Source organism: Vespa mandarinia, chromosome 11 (assembly GCF_050613455.1).
Source record: "Vespa mandarinia isolate Hongniang chromosome 11, ASM5061345v1, whole genome shotgun sequence".
Lineage (NCBI taxonomy): Eukaryota > Metazoa > Arthropoda > Insecta > Hymenoptera > Vespidae > Vespa > Vespa mandarinia.
In genome coordinates this window covers 326504-341991 of record NC_140820.1, presented here as the reverse complement: position 1 = coordinate 341991, position 15488 = coordinate 326504, and the positions used below count along the sequence as shown (strand labels likewise).

The 15488-nt window shown below is 31.0% G+C and overlaps 4 protein-coding genes across 11 annotated transcripts in view; 2 read left to right on the top strand and 2 right to left on the bottom strand.

The window, feature by feature from the left end:
* Positions 1–70: 70 nt before the first annotated feature.
* Positions 71–2436, bottom strand: Ada3 (transcriptional adaptor 3). Its single transcript, XM_035865664.2, has one exon. It carries the CDS (start codon positions 1783–1785, stop codon positions 403–405), a length of 1383 nt encoding a protein of 460 aa, XP_035721557.1. The 5' UTR covers positions 1786–2436; the 3' UTR covers positions 71–402.
* A 62-nt stretch (positions 2437–2498) lies between these two features.
* On the top strand, positions 2499–10890 carry SIDL (SIDL trafficking protein particle complex subunit 10). 3 transcript variants are annotated; one of them, XM_035865639.2, is made up of 12 exons: positions 2499–2726; positions 3161–3378; positions 3507–3700; positions 3809–4004; positions 4160–4271; positions 4457–4644; positions 4734–4952; positions 5034–5797; positions 5959–6625; positions 6714–7175; positions 7314–7380; positions 7773–10890. In XM_035865639.2, the coding sequence occupies exons 1-12, from the start codon at positions 2648–2650 to the stop codon at positions 7898–7900; spliced, it is 3294 nt and encodes a 1097-aa protein (XP_035721532.1). In that variant the 5' UTR covers positions 2499–2647; the 3' UTR covers positions 7901–10890. The 3 variants fall into 3 exon arrangements, with proteins under 3 accessions (XP_035721532.1, XP_035721531.1, XP_085516252.1); XM_035865638.2 differs by having other exon boundaries at positions 7314–7635; positions 7773–10887; XM_085660126.1 differs by lacking the exon at positions 2499–2726 and adding an exon at positions 2852–2970 and having other exon boundaries at positions 7314–7635; positions 7773–10889.
* Positions 10891–11083: 193 nt separating this feature from the next.
* On the bottom strand, positions 11084–11958 carry Nop10 (Nop10 ribonucleoprotein). Its single transcript, XM_035865694.2, has 3 exons — positions 11802–11958; positions 11661–11703; positions 11084–11593 (listed from the first exon to the last, which is right to left on the bottom strand). The coding sequence occupies exons 1-3, from the start codon at positions 11853–11855 to the stop codon at positions 11496–11498; spliced, it is 195 nt and encodes a 64-aa protein (XP_035721587.1). The 5' UTR covers positions 11856–11958; the 3' UTR covers positions 11084–11495.
* A 1157-nt stretch (positions 11959–13115) lies between these two features.
* LOC118441359 (dystrophin, isoforms A/C/F/G/H) overlaps positions 13116–15488 on the top strand; it is a 223015-nt gene continuing 220642 nt past the window's right edge. For 4 of the 6 annotated variants that reach the window (XM_035865630.2, XM_035865632.2, XM_035865628.2 and 1 more), the window contains exon 1: positions 13116–13994. In XM_035865630.2, coding sequence (XP_035721523.2) covers positions 13976–13994 — 19 coding nt within the window. In that variant the 5' untranslated portion in view covers positions 13116–13975. The remainder of the gene's footprint in view (positions 13995–15488) is intronic. The other 2 variants (XM_085660125.1, XM_035865634.2) reach the window with 1 other exon arrangement.

Here is a 15488-nt window from a genome sequence, read left to right as displayed (position 1 = left end):
GCTATAATTTTTTTTTTTTTTTTTTTTTTTTCTTTTTTTTTTTTTTTTTGAAAATAGTTACAAATTAGGATTTTTCTCATACTATTACATTTCTCATACTATCTAATACAATTACATCATACTATATACAAATACACTATTTTTTGCTCATCTGGTCGCAATTATTATGTCACGTTATATACACGAATAATCCTAATCACAATTAATGTTCTTCACGATAAGAATAAAATATGCTGGATAATTGTTTTAAGTATACAATCTGTATGCTTAAGAATGAAGTATATTGATTATGAATTATTTATAAAATGTATTATGATTGAATAAAGAGTGTATTGTGTACATCATGAGCAATAAATTTACAACTGGTCTTTTTTCGATATATTACATCAAGTTCATAGACAATTAAACTGAACTATTAGAAAAACTCAAAGTATCAAGATTGTTTTGTGGTAGCATATTAAGTTGATTCAATAAGTTCTCTCTTTCGCGTAAACACATCCAAGCCTTTTCTTGTTCCTTCTTGGTTAATGGTATTTTTCTTTGTTTAGAAAGGATTAATTTTTTATAATTTTCTATCACTTCATTATCTGCCGCAGTAATTCTTCTTTTAAGTGCCTGTCGTTTACTCTCCTCCTGTGCAAGATTTAACAGCCTCTTTAGCTGCGTGACATTGTGATTAGACAAAGCGGAGAGTTCTTGTTGACATCTTTTGATTTCAGTAAGTATCTCGTCGTCGTCTTGATTTTTTTTCTGCCCATCCGAATCCAGTATGCCTTGTTCTATTAATTCTTTGTGCATTCTTATTTCCAAATTCATTGAATTTTGTATTGTTAAATCTCTAAGCACTGGAGGATCATTATTTCTAAATAATTTATTATCTGTATTATTATTTGCGACATATACATTTTCCTCTAGTAAGGCAGAAACTAGCCTTTGGGTTAAAGGACCAGCAATTCCATTCATTTTCTTATCTCCTTTAGGAACCAAAAGAGACACGTCTGTACGACCTTTTTTTTTCTCTCTGTTTGGATTAGCTGCATCCTCTTCTTGCAATAAATCATTATGCGCCCAAAGTAAACTATAGTGACGACCTAACGGTGGAATCTTTTTATATTCGCTTAGATCGCTGTGCATTACAATTAATTCTTCCAATAATTTAATATCATCCGGCATAATGTCGGTGCAATACGGATCTACAGAAGCCCAAAATTTATTAGGCGTATCATTCTTTGGCAATAATAATTTTGGAGCATCAGATTTAGATCCTTCGATCTTTCCTATATCATGTATATTTGGAATTGCTTGGTTTCCTAAATTTCCAGATGTTTTTTGTTTTACAAGTTTAGTAGATATTGAAGTTTGAGTTTTAGTACTTATTTCCTTAGGTTTAAATTTTTCTTCTCTAACTTTTCTATCAAGAAGCGATAAACCTTTCCCACTTTTAGATCTTTTATCCCTACGTTCTTCGGCCGAAGATAAACTCGCTATTTCATCCTGAAGCATTCTATGTCTTACTACGACAGAGGAAAGTAGGGTTTCCAGTTCTAATTGTAAAGCATCCAAATCTTCCATACCCACGCTATCTTCTGTTGTACGCTGTAAGACACTGGCGTATCTTGGAAGAAGTCGACTATTGTCAGATATCTTTAAAATAGGTATTGACATTATAGATTCTGTTCCGCTTGGACTCATGTCGGCATTAAGCACAGATGCTTCTGCAGTTTTTACACACTCCCGTACCTTGCCAACAGCTTTCTTAGAACTTTGTTTACCTTTTCCTGACATACTCTTCAATGTAATACAATATATAGGTGTCAGTATTAATGTTGAAATCTTTCGCGGTGATTAATATTTCCTGGCTGTCACTTCAAAAAATACCATATTTTATAGGATAATTGTTTGTTATGTTTATAATTAATTCATATAAATACGGGCATATTCATTTGCCCGTATCGAATGTTTCTTTTATTTTTTCTTTTTTTCTTTTTTTCTTTTTCCTGTGATAGAAATTACTTTTGAAACACTTTACGTACAATTGTCAATAAGGAAACTCAACAATTCGTAATACTGTAAGCATGCACGAAACAAAGGTTAGAATCATTTGGGATACACTTTGTGCTTCTTAGTATTATAGAACTCTTCTTATTCTATAGGGATTTTTGATATCGTCGATACATTTGGATACTACACAATTGTAATGTAAAAAAGCGGAAAATAAATATCATCATAATCGAATAATTGGAGTGATACGAGTAGACAGATTAGGCACAAATAAAGAGACAGATTATTATTAATATATATTTTATATGTAATATATTTCGTTTGGAAGTATTTAATACTGAATGAAACATGCTAATTTATTACTATGTTATCGATATCGACATGCGCGATTTTATCGACGGAAATTGTGGACAACTTTGAAAATGTGGCGCGAAGTGGCGTATCGTTCCAAGTTTAACTTTTGTCAGTTAAAAGGATCATCGTACGAGAAACTAAATTCATGGTTTAGCTTACTGCGACTTTTAAGGTACTTAAAAATCGTCGTTCTAGTTGACAAAGCTGTTGGCTCTTTGTGGAAAGCGACGATATTGACGGAAAATTGTAATGATTGAAAGCAAGCTTGTGAAACAATCAAGTCTTCGTAGAAATGAATTGCAATGGAGAGTCGTCTTTGGATGGTAAACGTAGGGTCAATTCTTACATGGATAGCAAACCTATCGTCACCTGTAAGTTCGTTTCTATGAATGTTTACACTTAACCTCTTTACGATGACGATCATCAATGATTATTGTTATCAACGCCCCCTTTTCGATACGAGCTCGATCTCTTAGCACTTTTTTCTTCCTTTTTTTTTTCTTTTTTTTTTTTCTAATACTTTAATATACTTTTCATAATGAATTTAATCATTTGTCATACTGAAATAATGATTTCTGTTAAGATTTATTTTTCTCGCCTTGCAATAATCATAAAGTTAAGAAACATATGTTGATTAATGTGTAGCAACTTTTTAATAAAGGCACTTGACATGAATTGTCAGAAATGGAACATCTTTACAAATATAGCCAATATAGTCAATCTTTTGTTTCTAATTATAATTTTCATTCCTTACGATTGTTGCACATGAATTTATTACTATAAAGTACTTTTAATCATATTGTAGATGCTGGAGATGAAGAATTATTTTCTACTTTGAAAAATAGTTTGCTTCAAGCTATTCCTGAGAGCACGGTCGAGTGGCGTAGATCATTTGGCAGACCTATTAAACAGGTTAAACTTGGAGCATCTTTTGTATCATTTTCCAGAGATATCTTGCCGAATGAAAAAGATTGGCATCTCATAAATCAGCCTGTCTTGCACATTTACTGGAGTGAATGTACTGTAAGTGATATTGAAAATGAAATTGAAATGTGCGTTCGCGTACACGCATTTCATATGTGTATATTATTTTTCTGTTAGTTTTTAACATTCCTTATTTCGTAATAAATCCATGGAAAATATAATTTTAGGATATTGACGTTTATAAAAACAGTGTGAGAGATGACATAGATGCTTGGTTGAAGATATTATCTTCTTATCACATTCAAGACTGGATGATTGTAATAGTGGAAACGTATGATCCAAAAAAAAGTACCAAATTATTACCTAGAACTACTGTTTTAGATAAGATTAGGAGTGACTTTGCTTCAAAAGCTGGCGACAGGTAATATAGATCGTATTAAATTAATATTGAAAAATAAAATTTATATCCTATTATTAGATAATCATATTTATTTAGATAATTGTATTTGTTATTTGCCATGTCATATAGATGCTTTGCTGTAATAAATCCTATTAAGTATAAATCTCGTTCAACGGACACTTGGAGAGGATTAATTGGACGTATTCGCCATTTGATGCTTACTGCATATGACAAAACTCTTTCTCGATTCGAAGATATTATAAGAGAACGGAGAGAAAGCCGGAATCTCCCTGGTTGGAACTTTTGCCATTATTTCCTTTTACAGGTAAAAACATTCTAATGTTCAAACGGATTCTACTTTTTTTTTTATATGCGGAATTAATTGTATTAATTGTATCGTATCGATGACAAGTAAATGTTTGTATTAAAAATAACATATAAACATATATAAAATTAATTTATTTTATATTAATGTTTCAGGAAGAACTTGCATTTGTATTGCAAATGTTGGGTTTATATGACGAAGCATTGGTACAATATGATGAATTGGATGCTCTCTTTACACAATTCGTATTAAATTCTAATGTAGGAGGTACAGTTGAAATGTCCCTCTAAGTTTTAGAATGTAATTTAATTTATCTTCATACTTAAAAGCTTCATTTACCTCTTTTTTTGTTACTACCTTTTTTATTCCATACTAAAGTTTTTAAATTGAATTTTATCAATTTTTTTCACTAATATCCCATTTGTATGCACTATTATTTTTATTCATTACAGACACACCAGCTTGGCTGAATTTATTCCAGACACCTCTCAATAATTGGGCTGGTGTAAACTTAAATAATGGCGTTAATCATCATTTAAGATTTCTCTTAGCCGAATGCAAAGCATCATTGTTGGATTTTAGAAGTTATTTATTTAGTAGGCAATGCTCTATGCTTTTGTTCCTTAAAAAGCCATGGGAGGTTCGTGCGATCAAATTTCTTTAGAATTATCTTCTTCATTCAAGCCTAACGAAATATTTAACTGTGATCATTGATTTTCCCTCAATCAGGTTGCACAACGATGCTTATCTTTTATTCACAATACACTGAGTGAATTACAAATTCTAGAAATTCAACGACCAGAAGGATCTGTTGAGTGTTGGGCTTTCTTGTGTGCATTGGAAGTGTTACAAGCATGTCAATTATCAGCTTTTAGCATAGATAACAATCAACAGTTGGATCTTTGCTCCTTACATACTGCAAGTTTATGGGCCCTTGCACGGGATAAGGTAAACTTTGTTAACTTAAAATACTTTACTTTTCTTTTTAATTGTTAAATGTAATTATGTTTTGTTTGTTTGTTTGTTTAGTTGGGGGCATTAGGAAAATTATGTGGTCTCATGCCTGGTAGCGAACCAACTAGCGAACAACTCCACACAGTTGTTTACCTTATAGCAGGTATGGGAGATTCAGAACCACAAAAAGAAGGAAAAGCAACTCCGATAGACAAATTGAAGGAAGCTTTATCATCTAAAGAAGTTTTTAAGAAACAATACTTGGAGCATGCAGAATTAGCTATGGGTACTTATAAACACGTTGGACGTATAAGATCAGCTAGATTAATAGGCAAAGAATTAGCGAGATTCTATGGTGAATTAGGAGAAAATCAGAAAGCTGTAGCATTTTTATCTGATGCTTTGAAAACATATATGGATGAAGGATGGTGTCATTTAGCGGCACAAACGCAATTAGAATTAGCGCAATGTTACAAAAGAATGGACGATGTAGAGAAATATATAGAAATTTGTGCTGCAATTTCTTGTACCAATATACTTCATATTACTGTACGTAATACGTATTTTGAGGAAATGTTGGGATATATGAAGATGTTAACTTTGCCACAGCCATTACTCACGGAACTTGGACACTCTTTTATAATACTCAGTATGGAAGTTAACGTAATGGACAAAGTAGTGCAAGATTGTGTAGTTAATATTGTGATTAGTGTACAAAGTTTGTTTCCTAGAGAAATAAAATGTACAGGTGCACATATTTCTGTTGAAGAAGTTCAAAAACCTTTGGCTTCAAATAAAAAAAAAGGTTCAAAAGTGGCAGCGGAGCCACCGATACAATTGTGAGTATTTACTTTTGCCATTATTATTATTATTATTATTATTATTATTATTATTATTATTATTATTATTATTATTATTATTATTATTATTAGCGATTGAAAACCTTATGGGAGGTATAAGATATTAAGGATTTTTGAATTTTTTCGAATGTTATAATTAGGTTGTCAAGTTGTACTATAGAAGATATGAAGCCACTTGACCCAAGTCTAGCTTTATTACAAGTATATTCTTACTTGAACTGCAAAGAAGACAAGAGTATAGGTTCTGCTAGTGTTATGCATAAAAATATTAAACCTATGGTACGACGTTCAGATAGTGCTAAACATAGAAAACCTTCGATAAATATGAAAGGTGACTTTAGCAAATCGTTATCGTCTCCTGAATTTGTTATGAAACCAGGTATAAATATATTTACATTGACCAGGCGGGTCGATTGTCCTGGACTTTACAAAGTTGGTCAATTGTCGCTTGTTATTGAAGAGAAGTTAGAATTTCTATCTCCAATTCTAAATCCACGATTATGCTATGAAGTTGCAAAAACCCAACCGGTAATTTCTTTAAAATGTGGAAGAGATTTATTGGCTGGGCTTATACAAGATATAGAATTAGTTATATCAACTGGAAGTATTAGGATAACACAAGAAATGAAATTAAAATTACGTGCATCTAGAGGATTAATGATACAATTAAATGACGCAGAAGCATTAATGATTAAAGAATTGGAAACGCCACTGCCATCGTGTGAACCATTTCAAACAATAAAATTGGGATTAAAAGTTTTAGCAGAGCTCCCACCCAAAAAAGATCCTTCTTCTATGGAGCATAAAGTAACTTCTTCTATTAATTACTAGGATTAATAGATTTAGATTTTCCTAATATGAAATATACGCATTACAAGTGCTATTATTTTTTCAGCTTAGCGTGCAATGTCCATGGGGTACAGAAGAGAATATCCTTTTGCACTTTGGTCCACCTTTAATGACAAATATGAAACTGCATACTGCTAAGCAGAGAAAATTCGTTCAAATAATTGTTACAGGCTTAACAAGTCGACTTTTGCAATTATCTGACCCTCATTTGGCATCAAATACATCAATGGATTTAAATTTTAGAAGTTTAAATCCAACCGCTGGCCAACGATTAGTGGTAGGTAGTGGAATGAATGTATCATTTATGTGGGAAGTTGAAGTTGGCAAAGATGAAAAAACTACAGTACCTATTAAGACTGATTTTCGTGTAAAATATGTACCAATTAACGACACTGAGGAAACAAGTAATACTGATTTGAATGATGATCCTTTACATATACATCATTTGCAAAAAATAGAAAAAGCTTCTAGTGTATATAGATGTAACTTCGATGTCACAGATTACGTGGTAAGTGCAGAAAATGTTATAACTCTGCTATCAACCAATTATACGTGTGTATATATATATATATATATATATATATATATATATATATATATATATATATATATCAGTATGATGATTTACCCATATAATGTTTTTCAGACATTATTTACAGTCTCCTCAAGGGTTGAAGCAGGTGGAGGTGGAGGAGAATTTTGCCGTGCCGGTAGTATGTGTCATCTTTATCTTACAGTGACACGTATGTTGTATACTCCTAATCCTAATCCTCCACCTCAACTAATGTATGAGGTATTAGCTGATCAAACTATGTGGGCCGTTTGTGGCCGAACTGCAGGAATCATTTCATTAGAAATAGTAGAAAAACAAAGCGTTACGTTAGATGTTATGCCTCTAACCAGCGGTTATTTACCTTTACCCGTTGTTAGATTGTCTCGATATATTCCTGCAGTAGAAAGTAAGTCAGGTAAGTACTCTAACAAAATGTGTACACGTGTGAACTCTATGTATCCTAATATTGCTTTTTTGTGTGAACAATATTTATATCATATTTCATTATAGTATCTATAATACTAATTTCATTTCTGTTTTTGGTTTTTTAAGATGTCACACGTAAAGGTGAAGTAACATCAGGTCCGAGACTGGAGCCATTCAGTCCAGGACAAGTCTATAATGCTAGTAAAGCTCAACAAGTACATGTTTTACCTGCAGCACCTTCAGAATCTAATTAAGTTTAGAAGCTATTCTTAAAGCCATATTATACAACTTGGTTTCAAAGAATAAATTCTCGCTAGTGTGATCAGTATAGCAAATTTAAAAGTTAATTTGAAAGGCAATTTACTAGTCTTTATTGTCTTCTCATGCAAACTTTTCTTGGTATAAAGGATTAATACTTTCACTTGAATGAGATTTGATTATAACTAAATTAATGATAGATACAACTTCCTCTCTTTATCTCTCTCTCTCTCTCTCTCTCTCTCTCTCTCTCTCTCTCTCTCTCTCTCTCTCTCTCTCTCTCTCTCTCTCTCTTTCTCTAAACTTTACCATAATGATTGATCTTCATTCAGCATTTTCTTCTTTGCTTTACTTATAAAGTCCTATCAAAAAACAAAGTAATAATACGACAATAGACAACCACAAACGTAAGGAGAAAAAGTTCTTTATTTGTACCGTGATAATGAAATAGAATTAATATTAGATTAATAGATTCGTACAACAAACATTGTAAACAAAATTGAATATCTTTACATTATAATAAGATATATTTAATGTCTTATAAAAAAATCTTTTTATTTTTAATTTATAGATGTTCAATGCTAATTTTTCTTTTTTCTTTTGATCAATTTCAAATGATGATAATATTATATATTTCATCCAACTACATTTATAATATTTGTTTTCTGAGAAAATTACTCTGTTGAGCTATGTATTATAATATGATGCCATACTTATTACATAGCATAAGAAAGTAAAGAATTTATATAACGCATTAAGAAGAAAACAATCGGTATGAAATTTGTCTTTATTAGGTAATTGTGAGATGATGTCAGAAAATGAAAATCTATGATCTGGTTTTAATTTGTATTTGAGAAAAAAAAATAATTGCTGCATAAAATAAAAAATTTGGTAGTATTTTCATATTTTTAACTTTTATCATACTATTATTATAAAGAAGTAAATTTAATATCGATTGTTCACTTTGATGTTAATATGGAAAAAGATTAGAGTATAATTCTGAATGAAATGTTTACCATTTAGATATATGGTACCTGTGCTCTAAACTAAAATATAAAACTGTTTTATAGTTTTTTATCGAATAATGTATATTATCTGCATCAATCATGATAGTTACATTCTTAATCCAATAAGTGCTTCTTCACAATTTGCCCTAAATATTGATCTAAAAACTCATTAAATCTAATCTGTACACATGACATCGAATATTTTCGAGGATCGATAAAAGCGGTGTGCATACGCGCCGCATATATCTGTGACAAAAATATGATAAAAATTAACATTGAAGAAGGTAGAAGTATCTGTATATTCTTACTTTCGTGCCAATATAGGAATTTTTTTCACTTTACACATAGATTTTCTATCACATTATTTAATTATATTTCTTTTTGTTTATTTTTATAAACGTTCAAAACTTTGTGATATTTGTGATGATCTTTTTTATTTACTAGCAATTCAACTTTTAGAAGAATAGAGTATTGAAATATAATGAATTATATTATTATCTTTATCTTTACAAGCAATTAATTGTATTTTTACTTTATATCGAGAAATCTAAATTATAAAGAAAAGTAATAGAGCAGTAGTGCCTATTAGAAAATGTTATAAAAATGATGTATTATTAATAGTGCTAAAATACTAATTTTTCTAAATTATCTAGTTATTGGCCAATGATACAAAAAATAGAATCACATTTATATAACTATAACATTTTAATTTTACACAACAAACTGTTTACTCAATTTGGATATGGCCTTAATATTTTAAGTTCTCACACGAATACATAGAATCATTTTTAGAATACCTTACATTTGTTTGACCGATATTAATTTACATAGTAATTAAAATCAGATTATCTATTAAAAACATTACTGTAATAACTGTATTAAAAAGCATGAATTATATGTATATTTCTGCAAATGCAACTCAAATTGTGTGTGTGTGTGCGCGCGCGCGCGCGTGTGGGTGTGTGTATATATATACATGAGTTATAGAAATAGTTAATATTAATAAATTGAGATATAAATTTTGTATTAATTTAAATTAAATGAGCAATTTTTGTAATGACAGAATAAGATTATATGTCTGTAAGCTCAGACATTTAATCAGAAGTCAGTAACTTGGTATCTTTCACTGCACTCATAGTTACTATAAATATGTAAAAAGCAGAAAAGATTTACATTTACAAGTACTTGCATCGAAAATTTATGTCTTGGTATACAGAATCGTGTTCTATTAATATGTATTTATGTTGCCATGTTATTCTGCATATAGATTAGTTTCGATTGAATATAATTTTTTTTTTTATTCAAGATGTAAATATGATAAATGTTATAATATTCTATATAAGTGATAATTATATATTTTATACGTTATCAGAGCTCTAAAAATTATTTAGTATTTATAGTAGTATAAAATATACATTTGTAAAATGTGGGAAGATATTTTTATTTGGTATTATATCAAAATAATTAACTCATTTTTTTTATTGCATAATATATAAACATTATCTATAATCATCGTTTATTACTTAAGAATGTTTAATAATTTTGTTTTTTATGTGCTGAAGTAAAAATATCTGCATATATAAACAAATTGATAATATTTTGAAATACCAAAAGGATACTGTTGTCATATCAAAAGAAATAATTGCACTTATATGTTTTATTTAATATTTGTATAATGAGTTATAAAATAGAAAAAGAAATATTGTAATTATATTATTTTAGTATTGTATCATAGAATTGTTATACCAATGTGACTGTTTTAAAAAAGGAAAAAATATTATATGTACATGGTACACAGGTGCATAAAATGTAAATTAACAAGCAGTGTGTCTTCTCTTTTATAGATTTTTTACAAAATATTATACAAAAAATTATTTATTTTTCTTATGATCATTGAATAATCCTTGAGTTGAAGATACTGGCAAAAAATGTTAAGTCTGAAATTTCTTGTTATTCAATTTATTTATACTCTCCATATAATTTTTATTTTTATTTTTTTATTGTTTTGTTAGTATACTTTTCTAATACATATATATATATATATACTATTGTATATATAGTCAAAGTACCAAATAAAATATATAAAGCTCTCCTTACATTATTCTTGGTGCAATTGCATAGAATTATATTGTAAATATGAAGGTTTTATATATAATATTATAACAAATATGATTAGATACTAAAACGAGTATTTCTGATTTATTTCAATTATCTAATTACACATATTGTTTCGGTTATTTATATTTTCTCATGAAATTGTTTTGATTTAATGTACACTTTTTCACCGGCACAGTTTTCTAGCAAAGTTTTACCATATTTTTGATTGAAATTGCTGTACGATAAAGTAAGTTTATTTTTTATATATAATATCAAACTATATATCAAACGTTAATAAAAGACATTTGTATGAAACAATGATATATATTACATTGTAAATGACACGGTGCAATATTTGCTTCTATTGGTATAAACTTTAAAAAAAATTTTCATTCCATATGTGTCAAAAGCTGGATGAAACGCATAATGAACATATTTCTAATAATATAATAATATATATCTATCTTATTTAATTTGAAATAATGGATTAGTAAATTGGCATCGCAGCCTGAGTTAGAAGTAAACCATATCTTCTCTTTAACGTAATTCGTTCTCTCGAGTATTTGTCTTCTGGAGAGAACCTAGCTGGAAATTTAAGAAATTATGTAGATACAATAAAAATTTATAAAAAAAATATTACTCTAAATGTTACCAGGATGTGCAGACATAGTCGGTTTTCCATTTGGATCAAGTTTCTGTAAAATAAATGTATACAGAAAGTTTAAATGATCTAATTATTACTACAATATAATTTAGTTAATATAGAATATTATTATAAAATATATGTTCTTACTTTTAACGTATATATACGATCCCCATTTTCATTTAAATAATACATTAGATACATTTTTCTAACAAATACGAAAGCTAACCTCAACTTATATTCTCGAAACGTGCTTTGATACTGTATGGTATACTACAGTCGATCATTCGATATCTAGAGAAATTGACGCATGCGCACAATTACATTCCTTTGAACTCGATAAAAGTAAAAAGTTATAAATTATAAAATAATAAATTTTTAATTTTTCGTGAATGTGTGCGTTTCATTAGTGTCAAACATAATTAATAAAAGATTAACGTAAGAAAATTAATATAAAAAATATTCTCCATATATTTTATCGATATTTATAAATATCGATAATTGTTTTTTTATAATTGTTTGATAGTGCCAGACGATCGTGATTAAGTATGATATTAAACTACGTGAATGTCAAAGTTTCTAAAAACATCTTCTTTTTTCAACGAATAAATCTAAAAGTAATATAATATAATATAATATAATATAATATAATATAATATAATATAATATAATATAATATATAATTAATTAAATAACTTTTTAATGATAGACAACTTGTGTGTTAACCTATACTTTTATCTATATCTAAAATGTATTAGGAATATTTAAATATTATTCCATGATAAAATAGAATATTTGTATTGTGCTATGACGTAATAAAATGTCACATGTCTTCCTTTTTCATATAGATGTATGCCATTGTAAACACCATTTGGGCCTGTGTCTACCTGTATATGGTTAGGTTTCGCTCCGTCGCATTTCTGTATCCCTGGTTACTTGCGACACATGGGGCCTTAAAATCTATACAATAGAACTTCACGAAGCCTCTTGGCAATTACTAATTCGACATATCGAACATTTAGAGATTCAATTTTTCAATAGCAAATCAACTACATTATCGTAAGGATAAACATATTAATATACATCTATATTCATAGGTCGTATCGATCGAAGTTCCATTTGCAAATCGACTGACCCGTAGATCGATTGTTTTACATGCGCGTTATTTCTTTCGTAAATATTTTATTATTTACTTAATCGTTTTATAAAAATTCGTATTATTTTAACAATTGGATAATGCTTTGTGATAGGTTTACACATTCCCGCTACGAAGACGCGACTGGTCCCACCAATCGCATCGAGAGAAAAGGCCCAATGCTATTGGTTGAAAAGAAGAAGATTAATGCTCGCAACGAATCACATTCTAGTAAACTAGTGGTACTACGTGTGAAGCAAAGAAATGATTGCGTACGTGGAGAAGCGAGAAGGAGACAAAAGTGGAGGGGGAAGTTGGGCCTTACTTATTGCTGTAGTTGCCAGTTCGCTGATGGCTCTCGTGGCGTGTGTTATTGTTAGTACGAGCCTGACGACGTTCATTCGCGTTTTTTGCTTTTTCTAAACGGCAAGGACGTACGTTTTCTTCTACGACGATTTTTAAACAGCTTATTTCTGTCTCTTTGAAACTTTTGTGCTTTGTTTCTTGAAAATTGTTGTTCTTTCCATCGAAAGGAAGTATCGCGATGTCGAGAGGCGTCGCGTTTGACGAATTTCGGCCACGACGTTGGTCCTGAGCAAAAGGAGAAAGCAAAGAGGTGGAGGAGAGGAGGAGGAGGAGGAGTGGGAGCAGAAGAAGAAGAGGAAGCGGAACGCAAAGAGGGAGAAGGAATAGCGGTCGGAGAAGAAAGGACGACGATAGTGACAAAGCAAGAAAGAGGAGAAGAGGGAGAGAGAGAGAGAGAGAGAGGAAAGAAAGTCGTGTGTATCGTGCGTGTGCGCACGTGTGCGGTGTATCGCGCGTGTGTGTGCACGCGTGCGCAAGTCCGAACACAAGAGCGGCGTGTGCGGATGCAGTGTTACCGCGCGCGTATTATATCTAGACGGACGTGTGCACCGTAGACGATCGTCGTATCCCCGCGTGTACTTGACAGTGCGGAATCAACAAGTGTCGTCTGAGTACTTGTCGCGCGTCAACCGACTTTCGATTTTTGCTCGCCTTTTCAGGACGATCTTCGAGCAACTCTTTTCTCACACTTATACTCGCTACTACGAAGAAATCGATTTTCGTCGTGGTAACGTTTCGATCGACGCTGACACCGGATAGGCCCGTTACACGTCGTCGATCGTACCAAGTGGCCGTGGATGGCCACTTTCGTCTGCATCTCAAGATGGAAGTCGTCTATATAGGTACGTTGCTTCTATTCCATACTCTTTAATTTCTTCTTAGAATTAATTTATAACGCGACCATAAATGACGTCGTGCCGTGATCACACCAGTTCCTATAAAAGTGCCTTTCTCGACGACGATTCATCATCGACAGATGAGAAACACGATTTTCATCTAACCAACGGAATACAGAAAGCGTCTTATGTATTTGTTACTCGATTTGTCCTCTACTCGAATATGTCGAACGTTGGATAAGTAAGTTACGTCTGTTAGCTGTGTTTACCAATATATTATCAAGAACTCGCTTATTCTTGCCTTCTCAGTTCTGCCGATAACGGCATAACCTAAGTTCTCGCGCTAAATTTTCATATTCTAGCGCCATTTCTTTTTCAGAAAATTCAAACGCTATTTTCTTCGCGCCGATTCGCTGAGTGAATTTTTCAAGATGGCGTTTTACCGTTTACGTTAAAATTTTTCTACGTTCGCAATGAGAGGAAGTTTTACTTTAAACGACAGTCCGGTTTATCTTATCTGTAAACCTTTTGTTCTCGTGACACGTGAAATGCATATGTCAAGGAGAACGGTCAATGTACGAGCGTTACACAAACGATAATTCACACGTAATAAGGGACATGGAAAGAAACGTAAGATTTATCGTTGATGTAAAATTATTTTTATACATTATTTTAAGTTACCTATCGTTTTACCTATCATTTATTCGGACAGATTTACGAATATGATTTATCGTTTAACGTTTTCTAGAATTATCATTGAAATAATTGTCGTAAGTGTTTGGAAAGAGTTTGATTCCGATACTATTCCTACGTTACTTGTAATATTTATACTTTATAACGACTAACGAGTATAATTAATAACATATCGCAAAAGGTAATATTCAAACGACGAAATATTACGTAAGGGAAGCTAAGAAACGATATTACTTGTCTTTGAATTTCTCGTGCTTTTCCATAATGCTTTCCGTAACTCGAGAAAAGAATTCCTGTAATCTTCTAGCATGAAGGTTTTATTGAGTAAATTGTTTATTTGTACTTTAGATCATTTTTATATACGTTGGATATCTCTTTGAGGAAAGTGATAAAACATTTTTTATAATAAAAGCGATATAAAATATATTTTTCGGGAGGTCAATTACTTTTAATAATTGGATCGATATATGTAATTTCGATAAAAGGTGATATCGATTGGATTTTAATCACGAAGCGTAAAAATAAGCATCGTTTATAAAGAGCATGCATGTCACATGCCGGATTTACGATCGATGATGTAACACAATATACTGACATCATGCCCATCTCCTTTTAGCCAAAGTCATGGAAAGGATAAAGCAACACGTAGGTCGTCGGATCGACGAAATAGCTCGCATTTAGATGGCTGCAGGATCGATAGGTGTGGCATGTGATTCTTTGTCAGATCGATCCAATTCCATTAGGTATACATACCCGAGCAACATACCTGTTCCGTCCCCGATTCTGCCGGTTTAGACTTTAAATCAT